This window comes from Leucoraja erinacea, chromosome 21 (assembly GCF_028641065.1).
Source record: "Leucoraja erinacea ecotype New England chromosome 21, Leri_hhj_1, whole genome shotgun sequence".
Taxonomy (NCBI): domain Eukaryota; kingdom Metazoa; phylum Chordata; class Chondrichthyes; order Rajiformes; family Rajidae; genus Leucoraja; species Leucoraja erinaceus.
Window position 1 is genome coordinate 36,253,496 of NC_073397.1, and position 24,841 is coordinate 36,278,336.

Sequence of the window (24,841 nt, forward strand, 5' to 3'; positions counted from 1 at the left end):
AAGTTGTTTGCCAACCGCCAAAAAAAACTATATAGAAGAAGAATTATTATCTTTTTTCTGAACTTTTATGAACTTTTTTCACACAGAGAGTGGTGAATCTCTGGAACTCTCTGCCACAGAAGGTAGTTGAGGCCAGTTCATTGGCTATATTTAAGAGGGAGTTAGATGTGGCCCTTGTGGCCAAGGGGATCAGGGGGTATGGAGAGAAGGCAGGTACGGGATACTGAGTTGGATGATGAGCCATGGCGGTGCAGGCTCGAAGGGCTGAATGGTCCACTCCTGCACCTAATTTCTATGTTTCTATGTTTCTATCATACCCCATGAGTCTGCTCCAGCTCCAGAGTGTGATCCAGTCCGTGTTTTGGCTGCAGCTCCAGTGCGGAGTGCGGGCTCCGGCTCCGGGTTCCGGCTGCGCTGTGATCCACCCCGTGTTTTGTGTGCGCCGGGCGGGCGGCGGTGACGGTGACGGTGATGGCGGACGGGCGGCGCTGAGGGAAGAGGTAGAGAACATCCCCCCCCCCTCACCCCATCACCCCCCCCCCATCACCCACCCACCCTCCCTGCCCCCGAGCCGAGGCTGCCCTGCCCGTCCGGCCCCACGCCCGGCCGGTGGGCAGGGGGGGCAGGGTGACCCGGACGGGACGGGACGGGATGTGAAGCTTTGCGGCCGTTGCTAGGCCGCGGGGGAGCGGGGACTCTGGTGGGAAGCGGGGGGGTGGGGAGAGAGTGAGGGGGGGGGGGGAGTGAGGTGAGGGGGGGGGAGAGTGAGGGGGTGGGGAGAGTGAGGGGGGGGGGGGAGAGAGAGAGGGGGCAGTGAGGTGGTGGTGGGGGAGGGAGGGAAGGGCAAGGGGGGGGGGGAGTGTTAGAGGGAGTGAGGGGGGGTTGGGAGTGAGGGGGTTTGGGAGTGAGAGGGGGGAAGTGTGAGGGGATGAGGGAGGGAGTGAAGGGGGTGGAGAGAAGGATTGAGAAGGGGTAGGGAGTGTTAGAGGGGGAGAGGGAGTGAGGCGGTGGGTTCAGATTCAACTTTAATTGTCAGTGTACAGTACAGAGACAACAAAATGCAGTTTGGGGGGGGTGGGAAGTGTTAGAGGAGTGGGGGGGAGTCGGGGAGAGTGAGTGGGGGTGAGGAGGTGGGCAGTGAGGGAGAGAGTGGCGGTGGGGGGAGGGATGGGGAGAAGGGAATTTCGGGACAGGGAATGAGAGTGGGTCGAGGGGGTGGAGAATGAGAGGGGAGGAGTTGGGGGTTGTGAGGGTGGGGGGAGGAGAGATGGTTCGTGGGGGAAGAGGGGATAGGGGAAAGGGATGGGGGGACAGTGAGGGGTTGGGGTGGTGGGTGACACTGGGGGTCGGGCATTGCACTGGTGGGGATGGGTAGAGGGGGGAGACACAAGGAGCTACAGCTGCTGGAATCTGGAGCAAAAAACAAAGACAATAATGATGGAGTAACTCAGCGGGACAGGCAGTATCTCTGGAGAGAAGGAATGGGTGACGTTTCGAGTCGAGACCCTTCTTCAGACTGAAAAAAAGCAAAGTGGTGGAGGAACTCAGTGGGGCAGGTGACATCTGTGGAGGCAATGAACAGACGACGTTTCGGGTCGGGAAAATTCTTCCGTCTGATGGAGTGGGGAGGGGAGAAAGCTGGAGGCGGGGCAATACCTACCCAGTAATCGATGGATACAAATACATATTGGTAGATGTGTGTGAATGACAAAGTCTAGAGGTGAAAAGGAGATGTTAGATGAGAGACGAGGAGTGAAATATTGATGAGGCTTCTAGGTAGGCAAAACAGAAAGTGCTTGTTAGTACAAAGTGCTGGATAACTCAGCGGGACAGGCAGCATCTGTGGTGGGAATGGACAGGCACTTGGATATGCAGGGATTGCAGAGATGGAGATCACATACAGACAGAGGAGATTAGTTTATTTTGGCATCGTGTTTGGCAAGGACATTGTGAACTGAAGAGCCTGTCCCTGTGCTGTACAGTTCTATGTGCGAGGAGGAGAGGTGAAATAAAGTCAGAGGAAGGATGTGGGTGGAAGGGGTTGGGGGAGGCGAAAGAGAGGGGAATAAAGTTTAAAATAAGGGGCCGCTTGAGGATTGGAGGTGAACGTATGAAGGTGGGGAAAGGAGCAGGGTGACTGGGGGGTGGGAGAAGTGGGAGTGTACTGAGGTGAATGTGGGCAAGGGAAGAATTCAGTGGTCATACCATTGGGTTGTAAGCTACCCAAGTGGAATATGAGGTACTGTTCCTCCAGTTTGCTTGTGGCCTCTCTCTCTCTCTCTCTCGTAATAAAGGAGGCCAAGGTCAGAGAGGTTGGTATGGCAATAAGGAGGGGAGTTAAAATGGTTAGCAATGGAGAGGGAAGGGGAGTGGTGTGTATCCAGCCTGGGGTGTGATGTTGATTCAGGAGTAGGGTTGGTGCAGTAGTTAAGGTGTTTGCAGTGGGAATGGGTGGGGAAGGAGTAGGAGGGACTGAGGGATGAGAACACAGATCATAACAGGAATGATAGGAGAATGAAGAAGGGGTGATTGCCAGTGGAGGTGGTGAGGAGGAGAGCAGTTTAATGAGCATGGCTGAGCGGAATGGATGGGAAAGGTTTAGAGGGATTTTGGCCGAATGCAGGCAACTGAGTTTAGTCCAATATGCCAACCTGGTCAGCATGGACTAGGAAGGCCAAAAGGCCTGTTTCCGTGCAGTACAGATCTATGACTGTACTGGAGTAACTCAGCGGGCCAGGCAGCATCCCTGGAGAACATGGAAAGGTGACGTTTCGGTCCGGAAGACAAGTCTGAAGAAGGGTTCTGACCTGAAATGTTGCCTATCCATGTTCTCTGGGGATGCTGCATGAGCCACTGAGTTACTCCAGCATTTTGGGTCTTTCTAAGGAGCAGTAAACAACCGGGCTTGGAGTTTTGCTGATAGGGAGTTGGAGAGACTAAGGACTGGTGGATGGCTGCCCTCTTGTGCCCAACTTTAATCAGTCAACCTCCATGAATCCAGCTCTTGTTGGGAACGTTTGTTTCAAATCAACACTCTAAATGCTTACGGTTTAGTTTATAACTTTTTAGAAGTTGCATGTTCATGTTTATCTAAATATGTCATGCTGACAGTTAAGTCACTTCGAGAATCTCTTGCAGTTATTTGGTCGTTCTGTACGGTTGCTTCATGCTCCTTCAGCAAAAGCAGTCACTTTGTGATGGGTTTAATACTCCCACACCTCTGGTGATTGATGTAAACTGAGGTTTAACATTTCACTGAGAATGTGCTCATTGGGGAAATGGGGAAATTAATATTTTGCTGTGGTATACAAGCAGTACAGCTCATTCCAGTAGGGCACTAAACTGGTCTCAGTGGTTTGGGAAGTCGCGCCTGCCAGGGTATGACCATGGTGACAACAGCATTTGTCACAACCTGACTGAGTACTTCCAGAAGTGTTTCCAGAACAGAGTGAAGCTAGATTTGTACCTCACAGAGAGACAGACATTCGCCAAATGGACGTCAAATTTGATCCACTAGCCAGACATACTTTTTGTAGCTGAACTTAAATCTCAACCAGGTTCATCTGACACAATTAAAAAGAAGTTGAATGTTTTACTTTGTTTACAGAGTTTGTTTTTCTCGTTATACCTACAGATATGATTTTGTCACGTGTACCAGGGTGCAGTGAAATGCTTTCTTTTGCCTGATATCCATTCAAATCAGATAATACTATACAATGAGTCCAAACTCAAATGCATTAGGGAGAGCAAAGGGAAAGACACTGAGTGCAGAATATAGTTCTGGATTTACAAATAGATAGATTTGAGAGAGTAGGATGATTGTATCGGATGATGGTAGATCCACCGCTGAAATCAGTACGCAGAGAGTCAACGCATTCTGGCACCGTCTTGTTCCAGTTTTTGATGCTTTCCAAAGATCAAACCAGGTGCTAACCATAGTACATTAACAAGGGTGTTAATGTCTGAATGGTCTGCTGTGCGTAAACGACTCTCATTCTATTATCTATACTGTCCTGTAGGGTGGAGGTAAAAGAGACTGCAGGTGCAGGAATGCTGAGCAAAACCAAAGTGCTGGAGGAACTCAATGGGTCAGGCAGCAGAGGTGGAATGAAAGAAATGGACAGATGATGTTTTGGGTCGAGACACTTCCACGGATGCTGCCAGGTGTGCTGAGTTCCTCCAGCATTTTATTTTCTGCCCGATAGGATTTTGTTAGGTTATGTTACAATTTTAAAAGGTGTCATAAACAAAGAACTGGAAATTTGCAGCAGCAGAAACTTGCATACTTGTTATATATAGACAAATGGTGCAGGAGTAGGCCATTCGGCCCTTCGAGCCAGCACCGCCATTCAATGTGATCATGGCTGATCATCCACAATCAGTACCCCGTTCCTGCCTTCTCCCCATATCCCCCTGACCGCTATCTTTAAGAGCCCTATCTAACTCTCTCTTGAAAGTATACAGAGAACTGGCCTCCACTGTCCTCTGAGGCAGAGAATTCCACAGACTCACCGCTCTCTGTGAGAAAAAGTGTTTCCTCATCTCCGTTCTAAATAGCTTACCCCTTATTCTTAAACTGTGGCCCCTGGTTCTGGACTCCCCCAACACCAGGAACATGTTTTCTGCCTCTATCGTGCCCAAACCCTTAATAATCTTATATATTTCAATAAGATATCCTCTCCTCCTTCTAAACTCCAGTATACAAGCCCAGCCGTTCCATTCTCTCAGCATATGATAGTCCCGCCATTCCGGGAATTAACCTTGTAAACCTACGCTGCACTCCCTCAATAACAATCCCACTAATTTCCTATGTACTGAGGAATAAAGGCGTAATTTAAAAAAAAAAGACTATTGGCTGCAATCTGTTCAATTTATCTTATCCACTTGTCTGCGCTTAATTAGAAATGCTGTGGAAAGGGTTTGTAAATGCACTTTAATACCGTGAAAATAAAATATGAAGAGTCAGGTTGGACATTTACTGGTGCAAGCAAACAATTCTCACATGGCTCATACAAGCCAGCCTTGCATCAGGATTGTTCAGGTAGCAGAAATTCGCCCAGGCAGAAATCGCAAATCAATACTCAATTAGATATGGAATAAAATTCATTTTCACAGAATTTATATGAAAAAAACCTCCACTTTTTTTCGTAACTTGCATTTCTTGACGCAAGTGCCGACGATGTCGTTTTGTTTTGTGGAAAATTGTGACACAGACCGTAATGTGGGGGTCATCTGCAGTTGTTTCCATAGCAATCTGGTACAAGAGCTCCAAATCCACACAGCCGTCTTTTGTTGAATTTGTTATATTTTGCCGTTTTCTGTGGATTTATTTCTTGTAAATCCCTGTCCTGGGTGAATGCAATTTATTTGAGATATTGGATATTTTTGTAATCTGATCCTTTAGTTGCAGTGGCTGTCATTGAAGTACATCATGATCTGTTGTGTGGACATTTGGTTCTTGGTCTTTCATTCCTATTCTCCTTGCGAGAGAATTCTCTTATTCCTGAGAGTAACATTAAAATAAATCAGGATTCTCAGATGTTTTAGTTTGTTCAGCTTTTACCTTTACCTTTACCTCACTCCAACCACATTTATGTGGAAATAGAATTAGATTATTCCTAGAAATTATTTTCTGTGATGATTTGAACAACTTACTTCATAAAATATTTATTATAATGGCCCCAGGGTTTAATTTCTTTAACTTCCTCCAATCAATAAAAACTGTTTCATTGGTATTTGGATAGTAACAATGAGTTTTGAGGTGCAGTTTGAGTTCTGCTTGAAATAGCTCGGCGTCTCTGGCTTCTGCTTAAATATTTAAGTCTAAATTTGGATGTTTTATGACGGGTTTTGCTAGGTGTAAGCAAAGAATAGAAGGTTCAATCCCATTCTTCACTTTCCACAAGAATAGGTGGGGGCACCTTGTGGCTGCTGCTCTCTTCAATATGACACCTCAATGTTCAATTATTAAAGAAGTAATTTATTGTCACAGATACCTAGATACAGTGGAATGCTTTGTTTAACATACAATCCAGTAAAATCATATTAAACATAAGCACAGCCATACTTAAGTAAAAGAATGCAACCATTTCTGGATACTTTCAAGAGAGAGCTAGATAGGGCTCTTAAAGATAGCAGAGTCAGGGGATATGGGAAGAAGGCAGGAACGGGGTACTGATTGGGGATGACCAGCCATGATCGTATTGAATGGTGGTGCTGGCTCGAAGGGCCGAATGGCCTACTCCTGCACCCATTGTCTATTGTCATTGTAATTTAATTAAATTGTAGATTTCCTCTGAGGCAGAACAAAGAGCCACCATGTTTTTAGTGCCAACTTGTGCCTTTCAAGTATCAAGTTCTTACAAATATTGAGTCTTCTCTTGGCCCTAAAGCCCGTTGTCCCGACGGTGGCACTGGGTCAGTGATGTAGGGGGTCACTTTTGATCTCGTTCTTTAACAATATTCTGTGCATGAACTCCTGTGCAGTGAAATCGAAAGATTCGGTACATCTTGGTTGAAGACATTTATTTGCATTTGACCACATTCTTTGTGGTTTGTAAAAACACCATAATTCAGCAGGTCAGACAGTATCTGCGGAAAGAGATAAAAATTTGGTTTGGGAGATGGAAGAGAATATTTTGAGTAAGATCGAATTAGATTTAAAAATGTTAAAATTCTAAATAATGAATAAAAATGTGAAGGTTACTACATTTAACATTTTTCCAAGGAAGTGGAACTGTAATAAGTGTGTATAAAAAGAATAAAATGGACAGTTGAGGGAGTTTTATAACACTCTGTAAGTTGAGTGATCTGAATCCCTGGAGCAGATTTTCCGTAAAATGATTGATAGGGCTTAGTTATTTGAAGGTTTTGTGTTATTGCAAGTCGTGGAATGAAAGGACTGAAATAATAAGTTGGCGGTTTGCTACGGCCACAGAAAAATAATATTGCAATGTTTTCACTGGTTTAGCAAAGAGCAAATGATTTATGGGTATGAAGGAAGACAATATCCGTTGAATATTATTACATGCTTGATTTAAATTGTAATGCCATTTTATTAGATGGAATTTATGTTGTCAAAGAAAAATTCATTTCTTAAAGCCCAACTTTGATATATGGACAACAGAGATGTAAGGATGACCATTCAGAAAGTATTTTGATTTTGTTGTAGGAAAAATAATGTTGGGAAGATGAGTTCAGGTGCATGAAAACAAGCTGAGTAGATAAATTAGATTTAGTTAACAAAATAAATTACAAGACATCTGGGCAGATAATTGGGTAGGAAAGGTTTAGAAGGATATGGGCCAAGCGTGGGTAAGTGAGACTGGTTTAGATGGGGCGTCTTGGTCGACATGTGGAAGTTGGGCTAAAGGGCCTATTTTTGAATGGCTCTGACTTTATAAGATGTCAGAAGTGACCAATAAAGACGAGGGCACGGTTTATAAACTTCACCTCATTTATTGATGTTGTTCAAACATCTTGCTGGGTTTTTCCAGTAGTTTTATTTGAATTTAGCACGAGATTCATAAGTGTTTAATCTCTTTACAGGTGCCCAGAGGCAAGAACAATTCTTGGAATTTGAATCTTTCCCCAGCGCACACAATGTCAAAGCTAAAAAGTTCTGAATCGGTGAAGGTGGTTGTACGATGCCGGCCGATGAATGACAAGGAGGTGGCAGGAGGCTACGATGAAATTGTTCACATTGATGTGAAACTGGGGCAGATTTTGGTGAAACACCCCAAAGCAAGTCCAAGTGAATTACCCAAGACATTCACGTTCGATGCTGTGTATGATCAGAATTCTAAACAAGTAGATTTATATGATGAGACTTTTCGACCTCTCGTGGAATCGGTTCTATTGGGTTTCAATGGAACAATATTTGCCTATGGACAAACTGGAACTGGGAAAACATTCACAATGGAGGGAATCCGTTTAGATCCTGAAAGAAGAGGTGTTATCCCAAATTCCTTTGAGCACATATTCACGCACATATCGCGATCACAAAATCAGCAATATTTGGTGAGGGCGTCGTATCTGGAGATTTATCAGGAGGAAATAAAGGATTTACTAGCAAAAGATCAAACAAAGAGATTGGAGTTAAAGGAAAGACCAGACACTGGCGTGTATGTCAAAGACCTGTCCTCTTTTGTGACAAAGAATGTCAAAGAAATCGAACATGTCATGAATGTTGGCAATCAAAATCGATCGGTGGGTTCCACAAACATGAATGAACACAGCTCGCGTTCCCATGCTATCTTCGTTATAACAGTGGAGTGCAGTGAAATTGGACTTGATGGTGAGAACCATATCCGTGTTGGAAAGTTAAATTTAGTCGACCTCGCTGGCAGTGAACGGCAGGCTAAAACTGGAGCCCAAGGAGACCGGCTAAAAGAAGCGACCAAGATTAACCTTTCTCTCTCAGCTCTAGGCAATGTGATATCTGCATTAGTGGATGGTAAAAGCACTCACATTCCTTACCGGGATTCCAAGCTAACACGATTACTGCAGGACTCATTGGGTGGGAATGCCAAAACGGTGATGGTGGCAAATATCGGCCCTGCATCCTATAACTGCGAAGAGACCCTGACAACACTAAGATATGCAAACCGCGCGAAGAACATCAAGAATAAACCACGCGTAAATGAAGATCCGAAAGATGCACTTTTGAGGGAATTCCAAGAGGAGATAGCGCGGCTGAAAGCCCAGCTGGAAAAACGAGGGGTGGGCAAGCGAAAGAAGAAAAACCGAAGGAGGCAGGGAGGCGAAGGAGAGGAGGATATCGAGGATGATGACGGAGAAGACGAAGAAGGGAATTAAAAATGATCCGGAATACTGGAAGGCCCAACAGGAAAAGCTGGAGATGGAGAAGCGAGCCATTTTTGATGACCACAGCCTCGTGGCAGAAGAAAAACAAAAGTTACTGCATGAAAAGGAGAAAAAGATGGGGGATGTGCGGAGAGAGAGGGAAGCCTCCGAAGCACTCGCTACTAAAATAAAGGTACGGTGATCAGTCATTGCACGGATCATTAGTTTAAAACTAGAAACTTCCATTGATTAGGTTTTCAAACACACAAAATCAGATTCAGATTCAGATTCAATTTTAATTGTCATTGTCAGTGTACAGTACAGAGACAACGAAATGCACATCAATCAGCTGAAATAGAGAATATCTATTTGATACAATACTAAAATCATGGATTATTTCCTTTTCCCAGAACAGAAATGTCAAAGACTAGAGAGGGGCAAAAGTTTTTAGATGATGTGTGTGACAAGTTTTTGTTTTACACAGAATGTGGTGGGTGCCATGAACACGCTGCCAGAGGTGGTGGTGGAGACAGGGACGTTAATGAAATTTAAGAGGCTTTTAGATGGGCATGTGGCCATAATGTTCAGCATGGACATTGTGGGCCGGTGGGCCCCTTCCTGTGCTGTGCTGTTCAATGCTGTGCACAATATAATGTTTGGCATGCATGGGTTCAAAACATCTTTATAAATCGTGTACTTTGAAAGAAAAGGGAGGTGATGATTAGTTTAAGAAGGAACTGCAGATGCTGGTAAAATCGAAAGTAGACAAAAATGCTGGAGAAACTCAGCAGGTGAGGCAGCATCTATGGAGCGAAGGAAATAGGCAACGTTTCGGGTCGAGACCCTTCTTCAGACTGATGTGGGGATGGGGGGCGGGCGGGAAGAAGAAAGGAAGAGGCAGAGACAGTGTGCTGTGGGAGAGCTGGGAAGGGGAGGGGAAAGAGGAAGAAAGCAGGGACTACCTGAAATTGGAGAAGTCAATGTTCAAACCTGGTAAGCTACCCAAGCGATATATGAGGTGCTGCTCCTCCAATTTACGGTGGGACTCACTCTGGCCATGGAGGAGGCCCAGGACAGAAAGGTCGGTTTCGGAATGGGAAGGGGAGTTGAAGTGCTGAGCCACCAGGAAATCAGGTTGGTTATTGCGAACCGAGCAGAGGTGTTGGGCGAAGCGATCGCCAAGCCTACGCTTGGTCTCACTGATGTAGAGCAGCTGACACCTAGAGCAGCGGATGCAATAGATGAGGTTGGAGGAGGTGCAGGTGAACCTCTGCCGCACCTGGAAAGACTGCTTGGGTCCTTGGATGGAGTTAAGGAGGAGGTAAAGTGACAAGTGTAGCATTTCCTGCGGTTGCAAGGGAAAGTACCAGGAGAGGAGGTGGTGATTATGTATTCCTGGTCAACAGACCTTTGAGGAAAGGAGTCAGTAAATTAATTTGAAATATTTTCATTTTCTGCGTAAATTGGACTCGTCGGATAACACGTTGTGATCATTTTTGCTTAGTCAATCCTCCATGAGGGTTTCTGCTAATTAAAACATCACTCCAATCTCTCCCTTGTCCATTAACACCATTTCTGCTGCACCTACTGCATGCAAAGGCCACTGCAATTGTTCAATAAGATGACTAAGCTAATAGATCCCAAATGCACAAACTATATTTCCTGTTAGGAAATGGGCAGTGGATGCAAGGAACACTGCAGATCCTTCTCAATTGTGCTGTTTCAAAACGCAAAAGAAAGATACCATTTCAAAGGGCGGCACAGAAGCGCAGCAGGTAGAGCTGCTGTCTCACAGCGTTAGATACCCGAGTTCGATCTTGACGTCGAGTGCTGTCTATGTGGAGTTTGCACTTTCTCCCCATGACCACGTGGATTTGCTCCGGGTGCGCCTGTTTCCTCCCAATTCTCACAAAGTGTGTGTGGGTTAATTGGCCTCTATAAATTGCGGGTGAGAAAGTGGGATAACATAAAACTAGTGTGAACAAGTGGCCGATGGTGAGTGGGTCGAAGGGCCTGTTTCTATGCTGTATTGTTCAGTCAGCACCTCAAAACAAATAGTGAAACCTCTGTTATCTACCTTGTGCTGGATTTGGCTTAAGTTAATGAAATATGCTTGTAACATAGAAACATAGAAATTAGGTGCAGGAGTAGGCCATTCGGCCCTTCGAGCCTGCACCGCCATTCAATATGATCATGGCTGATCATCCAACTCAGTATCCCGTACCTACCTTCTCTCCATACCCTCTGATCCCCTTGGCCACAAGGGCCACATCTAACTCCCTCTTAAATATAGCCAATGAACTGGCCTCAACTACCCTCTGTGGCAGAGAGTTCCAGAGATTCACCACTCTCTGTGTGAAAAAAGTTCTCATCTCGGTTTTAAAGGATTTCCCCCTTATCCTTAAGCTGTGACCCCTTGTCCTGGACTTCCCCAACACCGGGAACAATCTTCCTGCATCTAGCCTGTCCAACCCCTTAAGAATTTTGTAAGTTTCTATAAGATCCCCTCTCAATCTCCTAAATTCTAGAGTGTATAAACCAAGTAGGCCTGAGAGCTCCCTCGATACTGTCCCTCAATTGGCCAGGCTGCTCTGTCTGTGCCAATGGTTGCTGGAGGATGCCAGTTAGTGGTTGTCTGTATTGCTGGTTGTTTATTGTTACTCCATTTCCTCCTGCTCCCGATGCACAATGCTATCGAAAGACCTTCAAGCAATGAAGTTGAATCGGTTGTACCGTCATCATCTCAAGGACAGCAAGGAGTGCTGACTCTTCCAGCAGCTCTTACATTTGCTAAAAGGTATAAAACCACAGGGAGAAGTAAGTGGCCTTCATTTCTCATCCTGGCTGGATGCTGAATCTAAATTAAGTATGATGCCCAGAGATCAGCACATAATTATAAATTTGAAGAGTACTCCAGCAGCCAATGCATCATAAAAATGAGCGATGTGCTTCCTCGACCCCACCCCCCCTTTAATGTATGTGGAAGATTTTTATAGTTTGTGATTTTTTTTCAATAAAAAAAAAAGAACCAAACCTTATCTCACACACCAGGAAATAACGTGGATAATCCAAGTTTATTACTTACTTTCAGATCACCTATTTTATAAAATTAAATATTTATCAGTATTAAGACGAATTAATCGTCTCAGAAAACCTGTCAAGAACTTAAAAGATTTCAAATGTCATGTAAGTGAATTTCAATCTTCTTTATCAGGCTATGGAAAGCAAACTTCTTGTTGGAGGGAAAAATATTGTGGATCACACAAATGAGCAGCAGAAGGTTCTGGAACAGAGACGCCAAGAAATCGCAGAGCAGGTAATGGTGGAGACTAGACAGGAAATTCAATCCAATTTGGTAATTATAAATGGAATCAACACTGTCATGAAGGGCATTTGCTTCAGTATCTTTAAGCAGCAAGAAGGCATGTAAGAATATCCTTCCATCTGCATGCAGCACTTTGGATTGTTTCCAACTGTTGATGTTTCTATTGCCCTTTGCGCTTATTCAGTGAAGGTGAAATAGCCTATAATTGTATTTTGCAAATATGGTAGATTAGGTCTGGGGTCTTATCATTGACTACATTATGGAAGCTGAAGGCATTGCAGGAGACAGGAATGTTATAAATCAGCTGCATAAGGAAACAAAAATTACCTTTTAATGTTACAGATACCTATTTCATCTTGTCGTTTATGGGCCAGTAACAGATTCATCATTATTGCACTGCTGTCATGAAATTAAAATACTTGAAATAAGATACCCCATTTCTGTTTCAAATAAAGCATATTGTGTGTCGCTATTTTCACACTTTTTCCAAGTATTATCATTGTTAATTACAATCAGTGTCAATCACATCCGTGCTGAGACCGAGTTATGTTCATAAAGGAAGTGCAAGTTCAGATCTGAGGAACTTATTAAAATACAATTTAAATAATAAAATCACATCATTATTTAGAAGCGACATAAAACCAGCGCCCACTTAAAACAGTGAACTACAATTAACATATTTGAATCTCATCATATTAACAAGGTCTTTGTGGTATTCTGTAGACAGGATTCTTCCCATTGGTTTGTTTGGACCAGGTAGCTGGGAAATCTGCACTTCCCATTGGATTTCACGAAGGCTACAGGGCACCTTGCGTTTTTAAGTGTATGATTTATGTTTTTGAAATAACATGCTCGTTTAATTAATAACAAAACCTAATTTAAACATTATTTTTGAAATAAAGCGCTCAAATTTACACTGGTTAAAATGTCTAAATGTAGATGTTTTTGAATTATGCACTGGTTTCCAGGAACATGACCCAGGTGTAAAACCTGAGGTGTCTGTACACTTGTATATATGACTCGTTGAAGTGGACTTTCATCCAATCAAGTGTTTAACATGTAGCAGAGATCTTTTTGCTATCGAGCAGTACTGCTCTTGAGCTCATGATGTGATTTGATGTCAAATTCTGTTTGTTCCGATGAAACATCCATTAAAACATTTTTGTGTTGGAGTTATAGAAATGCAAACATGTGCGAGTTGAAATATATGTGTGCACGGAAAAGTATAATGATATTTGAGAAAGTTCTGACTATTTCTATGTCTTTGAAGAAACGGCGTGAACGTGAGATGCAACAGCAAATGGAAACTCAGGACGAGGAGACACTGGAGCTAAAGGAGACATTCAGTTCACTCCAGCAAGAAGTGGATGTTAAAACTAAGAAACTAAAGAAGGTAAGGTGGCTGAGTAGTTCTGTCATTTATTGCCCTCTGGCTTTACATTTCACTCCTCCTCTTCTTTCCTCTTTTGACAACCTCTTGTCTCCTTTGTCACTTGCTCCGCGCGTGTGCCAATCACCCTCCTTCCACCGTATCACTTGCCAGCTTGGCCCCACTCCCAGCTATTTTACTGCTTCAGTGAAAATGGTCCAACTTCTCCTTACTGCTAATCCAGGCGGCCTTCTGGCAAACCTGCGCCTTTTCCAAAACCTCCACATCTTTCCTGTAATGAGGCAACCGGAACTGCACACAATAAACCAAAGTTCTATCCAGCTGCAGCATGACTACCGGACTTTTCTTACTCAATGCCCCGTCCTTCCCTTCCTTTACCATCCTAGCTACTTATATTGCCACTTTCAGAGCGCTATAGACTTAAGTGGAGACTGGGTCTACAGTAAGTGAGATAAGTGACAGTCCCATGTAGAAGGATTGCTGAAGATAATGTGTTATTGTGATTAAGTGGGGTTGGTGAAGATGAGGTGTTACTGTGGCTGAGTCCAGACCTGATGGTTGAGGCTGAACCTAACCCAGCGGTGAAAGCCATCGCTGCTGACACCCTGAATGCAGAGCTAGCTGGGTGGGTAACAGGCCCTTTGCGGGATGGCGGAGAGAAACGTTCCCCACTGCTTGGTGGCAATACCCTCTGAGGGGGAGACGTGGGTCTTGAGGTTCAGATTAGATGTCAGAATGATTTAAGTCTTTGGGCTGGAAGCGGGTTCAGATTCACTATGGTGAGGTCAGGTCATAATTTTCTACTTCAGCTGACCATTATAAAACCAGAGGCGAACACAATACGATAGAACTTTATTTATCCCAGGAGGGAAATTGATCTGCCAACAGTCACAAAACACAAGATACATGAAACATGAAATTAAAGTGACGAGTGGAAAGGATTGGGGATGTGGAAAGATTGGGGAGGGGGGGTGGAGGGGAGTCAGTCTCGGTCTACCCCACGACAGAAGGGGGGGGAGTTGTACAGTTGATAGCCACAGGGAAGAAGGATCTCCTGTGGCGTTCTGTGCTGCATCTTGGTGGAACCAGTCTGTTGCTGAAGGTGCTCCTCAGGTTGACCAGTGTGTCATGGAGGGGGTGAGCTGTATTGTCCAGGATGCTCCACAGATTGAGGAGCATCCTCCCCTCCAAGACCAACCTCCTACGAATCCAACTCCAACTCCGCCCCCAGGACGGACCCGGCCTTCCTCATGAGTATGTTAATCCTGTGGGCATTCGCAGCCTTCGCCCTGCTGCCCCAGCACACGGCAGCGAAGAAGATGGCACTGGCTACCACCGATTGGTAGAACATCTGCAGCATCTTACTGCAGACATTGAAGGAACCGAGCCTTCTTAAAAGTACAGCCCGCTCTGCCCGAGAATGGGTCAAGCAGTGCTCGGTTTTGGCCTAAGAACACCCCTGAAACCTGCTGGCCTCAGAACCGCATACTTTTTTCAGATCACACCTGCTGATTGACCTGATTTATTTTTAATTAAATAAATAATCTGTCCTACCTTGAAGGAAACTTCACAGAACAAGGAACAGAACATTACAGGAGTCGGACCTTCAGCCAACAGTCCCCATACTGAACATGATGCCAAGTTTAAACTACCGTATTCTTCTCTGCCTAAACATGATCCACATCCTCGCATTCCCTGCATACCCATGTGTCCATCTAAAAGCTTCTTCAATTCCACTATCATACCTGCCTCCACCTTAACTCCTGGCAGTATGTTCCGAGTACCTACTACCCTCTGGTGAAAAAACACCTGCTCTGCATTATCTCCTTTAGACTCTGCCCCTCTCACCTTTAAGCTATGCCCTTTAGTCTTTGATATATTCACACTAGGGGGAAAAAGGCTATGACTTTTCTATCTATGCCTCTCATAACTTTATAATCTTCTATCTGAAGATTGCAAACTTGAAATAATATTGTAATGCTTATTATTTCTAAATAAATGATAGTTTATAAATGTGTAATTCTGGACTACAGAACTACTAAAATGAGAATTGATTGAACTCTTGTAAATTGACAGCAGTTTCAATAATTTATTTTTTGAAACTTTGGTTTGTGACTGCACTTAAACTGTTTAATTGAATACAAAGTGCTTGGGTACGTAAGTGAAGTCTTTTTCTTTGGTTAGCTCTTTGCTAAGCTGCAGGCAGTAAAAGCTGAAATTGATGACCTGCAAGCCGAGCACATCAAAGAGCGTCAACAGCTGGAGCAAACTCAGAACGAACTCACAAGGGAACTCAAACTGAAGTACGTACCCTGTATCGGATGAGAAATAAATATGAGAGTAACAAACTAGAAATGAGTTGGTTTAAGATACTTGCAAACTATTGTGGTTGCCTAAAATAGAGTTATCGTTGTGATGTATTCCATTTGCTGGTTAAGAAAAGACATTATCTTTTGAAACTGAAATGCACCACTCTGCTGACGATAGATTTTGCATTTGTTTTGCTTAATATTTTGCAAGGTAAGTTCAAGAGAAATGAAAGTTTTCTTTAGATGAGAGTTCACCCTGGAAATGATGTGGGGGAAAAAAACCCATACAAAATTATAAATTTCTCACTTCTGTCAAATAACATTCAGGGAATTGATGGTAAATAATGATGATGGAAGAAAATTAACCTGTTATCAAATGGGTTACTTGATATATAATTTAAGAGATTATTAAGAGGCAATTCTTAAAAAAAATAAATCAAATTCCAAACCAGCAAAATGATTTATCTTCATGTAAGGGACATTGTAATAGTTTGAGATGTTGGAAATCTGAAATAAAAGGAGAACATTTGGCATTTGTTGAACAAGAGTTAACGTTTCAAATCAAAGACACTTGGTCAGAAAAATAAAATATTAATTAGTTTTAATTTACAGAGAAGACGGGGAGGATATATGTTTACATTGTTACATTTATTTTGCTTAGACTAGAAGCATTTTCTTTATATAGATTTGAATAAAAACATCTGATTATTTTATTTGAAGGCACCTTGTAATTGAGAACTTCATACCTTTGGAAGAAAAGAATAAAATCATGAACAGAGCTTATTTTGATGAAGAAGACGACCAGTGGAAGACCCAGCCGATCACCCGGATCGAAGGGTACGGTACAGTATTTGTGCTTATTCAGTCCTGCACCGAGTTTGCAGCAGTCACTGACAGTGTGGGCCAGTGTATCTGTGCCAGTGTTTCATGCTGGCCACAGTCTTAGAGTAAAGGGGAGGTCATTTAAGACTGAGGTGAGTAAAAACTTTTTCACCCAGAGAGTTGTGAATTTATGGAATTCCCTGCCACAGAGGGCAATGGAGGCCAAGACACTGGATGGATTTAAGAACGGGTTAGATAGAGCTCTAGGGGCTAGTGGAGTCGAGGGATATGGGGAGAAGGTAGGCACAGGTTATTGATAGGGGATGATCAGCCATGATCACAATGAAGGGCCGAGTGGCCTCCTCCTGCACCTATTTTCTATGTTTCTATGCTCTGTACGAGGCTCTGCCCATCTTGCATCAACCTGCCCTAATGCAACTTCCACTGAAGGAACTCAGAAGTACACAAGAATTCTTGAACATTTGTCTGCCCTTCCTCAAAAAGCTTTTCCGTTTACCATTCAATGCATCTGCACTGAGTTTGTTACAGGCTACTGCCTTGCCAGTTTAAATCCTGAATCCTTAAATTCTCTTTTTTGTAATTTCGTTGGATCTCTTCTTTCTTTCCTTTTTAATCCCATCGTGATAATAGAGCAGAATAATAACTGCTCAACACTAAAGCATTTTCAATCAATTTCCCACATGGCCTTCCACATGATGTCATTACCTAGAATTCTCTCCCAAGTGAACTGAATTTAGAATCAGTTGGATCATGATAAAGTTTTCTCTGTCACTTAATTCTAATCAACTGAAATCTCTCACGTCTAAGAGTTGGGTAATGCGATTTAAACCATAATTCACAAAATCTAGCATTTTTCATCAACTCATGGATCATATAAAATAATTTGCAGGAATTGCATACCACTTGTTGCATTAACGATTGCAAGTAAAATCAATTGACGACTAAAATCAAAAAAGGCCAATTGTTTATAGTTTTAACAAAACTAATCTGTCCCTTATTAAACATGAAATTGGTTATTCGGTCACCAAATCAAACGGCACCTATATTCCAAAACTATAAATTCAATGTCATATGCTGAGAGAATGGAGCGGCTGGGCTTGTACACTCTGGAGTTTAGAAGGATGAAAGGGTATCTTATTGAAACATATAAGATTATTAAGGGTTTGGACACGCTAGAGGCAGGAAACATGTTCCCGATATTGGGGGAGTCCAGAACCAGGGGCCACCGTTTAGGAATAAGGGGTAAGCCACTTAGAATGGAGATGAGGAAACACTTTTTCTCACAGAGAGTTGTGAGTCTGTGGAATTCTCTGCCTCATAGGGTGGTGGAGGCAGATTCTCTGGATGCTTTCAAGAGAGAGATAGATAGGGCTCTTAAAGATAGCGGAGTCAGGGGATATGGGGAGAAGGCAGGAATAGGGTACTGATTGTGGATGATCAGCCATGATCACGTTGAATGGCGGTGCTGGCTCGAAGGGCCGAATGGCCTACTCCTGCACGTATTGTCTATTGTATTTGAATGTTTTTGTTTGCCTTCTAGGAATCAGCAGATGATGAAGCGACCTGTATCAGCAATTGGATACAAGCGACCACTTAGCAGCTATGCAAAAATGGCTCTGGTCTCGAGGTCAGACCCTAGATACAGGGTGAGTGAATAGGATCATTTGTTTCTCCGCCTGGCTGCTAAAACATAATTCAATCGGAGCCGACGAGTATATTCACAAACAAAATCAGCAGGGTTGGGCAGCAATTGTGGGAAAAACAAACAGTAAATGTTTCAAAGATAAACACCGAGTGTTGGAGTAACTCAGGGGGTCAGGCAGCATCTCTGGAGAACATGGATAGGTGATGTTTCAGGTCAGGAACCTTCTTCACGTTCTCCAGGGATGCTGCCTGATATACTGATTTAGACAAGCATTTTGTGTCTAGCTTTGCGATAAACCAGCAACTGCAGTTTATTTTTATTATATACAGTAAATGTTTCAGATTGGAGACTATTCATTATAAACTTTGAAAGAGGTACAGTAAGTTTGTTTCAATCATGGGGGAGGGCTGGTGAATTCAATGTTCATACTATTAGGATGTAAGCTACTCATGCGGAATATGAGGGGCTGTTCCACCAGCTTGTGTGCGGCCTCACTGTGGCAATGGAGGAGTCCCAGGGCAGAAAGGTCAGTATGGGAATGGGAAGAGGAATGGTTAGTAACCGGGAGATGCAGTAGGCCTTGGCAGACCGAGCGTAAGTGTCTGGCGAAACGGTCGCCGAATATATTAAAGTGTACAAAATTGATCTGCATGTTCTCTTCTTTGGGAGGTGTACAGACGTTTATATCACAATTTACTGGCTTTACCATGCACTAAACATACAATACAATACCATTTATTTGTCATTTGAACCTCACATGAGGTTCAAACGAAATTTGGTTTCTGCAGCCATACAAGGAAAGAACCAAGACACACACCAACACAATTTACACAAACATCCATCACAGTGAATCTCCTCCTCACTGTGATGGAAGGCAAAGTCTTGTCTCTCCCCTGCTCTCCGTTCTTCTCCCGATGTCAAAGTCAAAGCCCCCGGCGGGCGCTAGCAAGTCCGCGGCCATTTAAAGCCGCGCCGGGCGATGTAAGGCCCTGCTCCAGGTATTGATGCTGGAGCCCCCGGCGGGCGCTAGCAAGCCCGCGGCCACTTAAGCCGCACCGGGCGATGTAAGGCCCCGCTCCAGGCCACTCTCAACCCCGCAATTTGAGCGGGAGAAGTCGCCGTTGCCGGTGCCCCGCAAAGCAGTCTCCCACCGGGGACCCGCGAGCTCCCGGTGTCACCATCCACCGGAGTCGGGTCGCAGCAGCGCGCCACCGCAGCTCTCCACGCTCCAAAGCCGGCCAGCTTCACGATGGTAGCTCCACAGCTCCGCCGGCTCCGTGACTTGAGCCCCCAGGTCGTTCCGGTTGGAGGCCGCTCCACGGTGCTAGGCCCCAACGGCAACGGAGACCCGACAAGGAAAAGGTCGGGTCCCCGTGCAGGGAAGGGATTTAAAAGTTTCCCCTACCCACCCCCCACCCCCCCCCCACACATACACATTTAAAAGCCCACTACAAACTATACCCTCAACGGGACAAAAAAACAAAAAAAACACAGACAGACTGCAGAGGCCGCTGCGACATCGGTCATGTATTCACGAGAGAGTTAGATATAGTTCTTCGGGCTAACAGATATGGGGAGAAAGCAGGAACAGGGTACTGATTCTGGATGATCAATCATGACATTTTGAATGGCGGTGCTGGCTCGAGGGGTCGAATGGCCCATTCCTGCACCTATTTTTCTATGTTTCTGCGTAGCTGTACACGGTGAATGGCTCGATTACAATCATGTATTGTCTTTCCTCTGACTGATTAGCTCACAACAAAAGCTTTTCACTGGTGCAGCAGCATCTATGGAGCGAGGGAAATAGGCAACGCTTCGGGCTTCGGCCCGAAACTTTGCCTATTTCCCTTGCTCCATAGATGCTGCTGCACCCGCTGAGTTTCTCCAGCATTTTTGTCTACCTTTGATTTTCCAGCGTCTGCAGTTCCTTCTTAAACACAAAAGCTTTTCACTGTACCTCGGTACACGTGACAGTAAACTAAACTGAACTGAACTGAACTGGTAGATTAATCTGGTGACCTGATTATGAGAATTGTAGTTGATTTATTGCGTTGGTTTTACATTGTCCCTCGTGTTTCAGGCTGAAAACATCTTGCTATTGGAACTGGACATGCCCAGCCGAACCACTCGTGACTATGAAGGACCTGCCATTGCTCCAAAGGTGCAAGCTGCACTGGAGGCTGCACTGCAGGATGAAGACGAGCTTCAAGTCGATGCATCTACATTTGACCCTCTCAGAAGTGGCAGTGCGAGAAAATCTAAATCCAGGTGACTGCAGTATCAATTTTCACAAAAATACACTTTAGTTTCGAAGTGGATAAATAATGTTCTCGTTACAAGAACATAAGACTGGCATATGAATACGAAAGATGAAGACACAATGAAACCGCAGTTGCTGGAATCGTGTTTAGAACTCAAAGTGCCTGAGTAACCCAGCGGCTCAGGCAGCATCTCTGGAGAACACGAAAGGTGACGTTTTGGGTTTGGACCCTGTAGCGATGCCGCCTGACCTGCTGAGTTACTGTAGCACATTGTGTTCTAAACATGGATAGGAAAGGTTTAAAGGGATATGTGGGTAAACGGGATTAGTTTAGATGGGGTATCTTGGTCAGCATGGACGATTTGGGCCGAAGGAGCTGTTTTGTGCAGTAAGGCTCTGACTCCAACAACGTATGTAGTAGCACTTGCATCAATAATTGAAAACCATGTTCGCGGGTACTGAACTCCCCACCATCGAAGGGATCTATATGAGTCCCTGTCTCAAAAAGGCAGCCAACTTCATCCACCACCCTGGATCCACATTTCATCTCTTTTCACACCTACCTTCAGGAAGAAAGTACATGAGTCTGAAAGCTGTAATTCCCAGGTTCAAAACAACAGCTTCTTCCCAACAACCATTGGCTATTGAACACCACAAACTCCAAATGAACTACAAACTACCGTGGTTGCATGTGGGATCTCAGGCTCTGTTTTTTTTTGCACAATAGTGTTTTTTTTAATCTATTGAACTTTTTAATGTTTGTGTTTTATATTAGCTGTTGAGTGCCGTGTTTACAAACCTATTGTGCTGCTGCTACAAGTAAGAATGTTATTGTTCCGTTTCAAAACCTATGGCAATAAATATGTAAGAAGAAACTGCAGATGCTGATTTAAACTAAAGATAGACGCCAAAAGCTGGAGTAACTCAGCGGGACAGGCAACATCTCTGGAGAGAAGGAATGGAAGATGTTTTGGGTCGAGATCCTTCTTCCTGTCCCGCAGAGTTACTCCAGCTTTTTGTGTCTATCTGCCTATGACAATAAAACACTCTTGACTCTTGCGCGCAGTTTTCTAGAATAGTGGTAAAAGACTGGTTTGATAGCACATTCAGTTGACAATCTGAACTCCTTTTGTGAACCACTTACGAGGATTATGTTTTGACTGTTCAAGCAGGAAGTCTTTGGATATTGGAATAGGTAACATTAAATCTAATTATGTTATTTTTGAAATAACACTACCTGCAGTTTTGTCAATCACACACTCTCGCCTCTTAACTCTTTTAACTCTTGATTAAATTTGGATAGAGGCAAGAATTGGAGGAAGCATGTTTCAAAATAAAATCTGACAATATTAAAACAAGCTTTAATGTTAGCAATGAAATCATTTAAACCTGGTGGAGATTTTACACGCTGTTCATTGGCACACATGTTTTCTATTTTGCATAAGGAAAAGACACAAGCTGCTGGAATAAAGGGCCTGTCCCACTTGGCCGCCATTTGCACGTCACGCAGATGACGCGCAAAGATTTTGTACATCACAAAATCCTGCGACACCACGCGTCACTGCCTATGTCATCACACACCATGCGCACGTAATGCGCATCACGTGCGTGTCACCACGCGTGCGTCGTGACACGTAAATGATGTCGCGTAAATTACACGCAAATGACGGCCAAGTTGGACTGGCCCTTAACTCAACGGGTCAGGCAGCATTCCTGGAGAACATGGATGGGTGACATTTCGGGTCGAGACCCTTCTAAAGTAGAGTTACTCCAGCACTTTGAGCCTTTTTTTGTAAACCAGCATTTGCAGAGCCTTGTTTCTGCATTTCTGTTTCGTAGTTTGATCTGTTTGGTGTTTAGTAGCTTCACAGTTCCTGGTAGAGGACAATTGCACATTAGTTGTGAATAGTTTGTTTTACGTTATGTACTGAAGTTACTTCTGCCTTGTCCTCAGCAGGCCTAAAACTGGGAAGAAAATGGGCCCCTCGTCCTCAGTTGGGTCAGGAACCCAGCTTTACCCACAGTCTCGCGGCCTTGTTCCCAAGTAACTCCGTCCTCGAGAAGATAAGTAACTTGTCAGCAGGGACGAACAAGCGGAGATAAATAAGCTTCGGCTCCAGGTCTCATTTGCATCTGGCCCTGTTCAGATCAGAAGTATTATTTCAGTTGAAATTAAATTAACAATTGTATTTTATTTTTCATGTGAACCATTCCATTTTTGGACAAAAACTGCACTTGCTCTATACCCACATTAATTTGACAAAAATGTTTGTTTCATAATAATATGTGAGTGGATAGTGCCACTGCCCGCTGCTATGGAAACACATTACCCCGATATCTAGCAAAAGAATACCTCACATTTTATGAGGAACTTATTGTATTTAAAGATTTCGTAAAACTGATGAATAACTTTGTCTTTAATTTATTAGATTTTCTTGTTGGAGAGGAAAGTGTAGATAGAATAGATTTAAACATTTGTTACTGTATAGTTGGTATTTTTCATATACATTTTTATTAATGTTTAAATGTTAAGAGCTAATGATTTTTTTCATGCAGTAAGAAACAAAAGCTTGCCTGTGGACTGACACTAGAAAATACCGTTAAGGGCCTGTCCCACTTACGCGATTATTTCGGTGACTTGCCGGCACCCGTCGTTAGTCGCAGCAGGTCGCTGAAAATTTGCAACATGTTGAAAATCCAGCGGCGACCAGAAAAAGGTACGACTCTTTGGGCGACTACTCACGACCACACAGGCAACACCCTGCACGCCTGTATGGCGAGTAGTGGCCCAAAGAGTCATACCTTTTTCTGGTCGCCGCTGGATTTTCAAAATGTTGGAAATTTTCGGCGACCTGCTGCGACTGTGACGGGTGTTGGCAATTCGCCAAAAAAATCGCGTAAGTGGGACAGGCCCTTTAGTAATTGCTGCATTATTATATGTCATCAAACATCAACCTAATTTTCATTACTGTGTATCGGCTCCACATCAAGATTCATTGTGGTTTCTTGTTGTAATCAGACTGCAAATCTTGCAGATGATTTCAGCAGTGGAGATGTCATCACTGATTACATGTACTTCCTTGAACCTATCAGTATAGCATCATAAATATTCAAGTCTAGGTTCTGATTTTCCATAATACTTGTAAATCAGCACAAGTAAAGCTTCTTGTAATAACATGTAGAAGACATCAGTGTCTGACTTAAAATCTGGGGCAAAATGTGTTGAGATATGGCCACTTCTTGGCCTGTTGAAACATTGTTCCACATTTCTCTCGTCCCAGCAAATATCGATGTGCAACAAATGGTCTCTCTTTCAAGGCAGGAAGAAGCCAGAGTGAAAACGTTGCGTTTAAGGCTGTTAATGTGGTGCCTCTTTTGAGAGAATCGCTCATCAGAACATTGACAAATTGTCCACTTACAATTTGTGAAGATTTGCCGATGGAATGTAACTTTTGCAACACTTGGGCTTCTCCTGTTTTTAGGTTGCTTTCGCTTACCATCTCTTGCATTTTAAAGTTTTAGTGTTGCAATAATTGGCTTGTTTGAAGGCACAATCTCCAAATCGGCTCCACGCCACAGGTCAAATTACAAAGTAGCTACGGATAAATATCAAATGTAAAATGGTAGAGTGCGATGATTGGCGGCGTAATTGTGTATTGTGGCAAATAAGTCCACCGTAAAAATATTTAGCATGTTAAAAATTCACACTTGTAGCAGAGAATAGCCTATTCTGCTTCTCCCCACCTACCAACAAAAGTTGCATTCGTTTGGAAGCACATATTAAATCTGCAAAAGGTGGATTTGACTTTGGATTGGTTTTGTTGCAATCTCATTGGATGATCACCCTGTCTTCACTGTCGCTCATTCAGGGAGCCTGTCCTTACGCCCCCACCTTGACTTGTAGTTTCCTCACAATATATCTGATTCCAAGTTTCAGCTTGAAAATGTGATGGTCTGAATGGTCCCCAGTGGCCCCTTGCATTCATGGTCAACGGTACAATTAAACCAAAAGAGGGAAAAGTAGCCATTTTCCATCACGATGCTGAATAACTGACTGAATTTTGTACTTTTAAAAATTGTTACTTCGCACTGGTTGCTGCTGTCTTTTTTAAACTAGTACGTTTTTTGAACATTTCATTAGTTTGTAACCTTACAAAGCTGTAAGACCTGAGATAATTTTGTGTGTGCAATCTTTGTTTACCGATTTTGACTTTATGAAGTCAGTCTCAAATGCATTATTTATACAGAGAAGCAGTGTTGGGAG

At 43.6% G+C, this 24,841-nt stretch overlaps 1 protein-coding gene across 1 annotated transcript; it reads left to right on the top strand.

Moving 5' to 3' along the window:
* Positions 1-386: 386 nt before the first annotated feature.
* On the top strand, positions 387-23,291 carry kif3b (kinesin family member 3B). Its single transcript, XM_055652669.1, is given in 10 exon segments — positions 387-500; positions 7,549-8,813; positions 8,815-8,998; positions 12,020-12,121; positions 13,401-13,523; positions 15,705-15,823; positions 16,550-16,666; positions 18,213-18,318; positions 20,398-20,585; positions 22,532-23,291. Coding segments are annotated over 9 exon segments (2,244 nt in total). The 5' UTR covers positions 387-500; positions 7,549-7,602; the 3' UTR covers positions 22,626-23,291.
* The last annotated feature ends 1,550 nt before the right edge of the window (positions 23,292-24,841 follow it).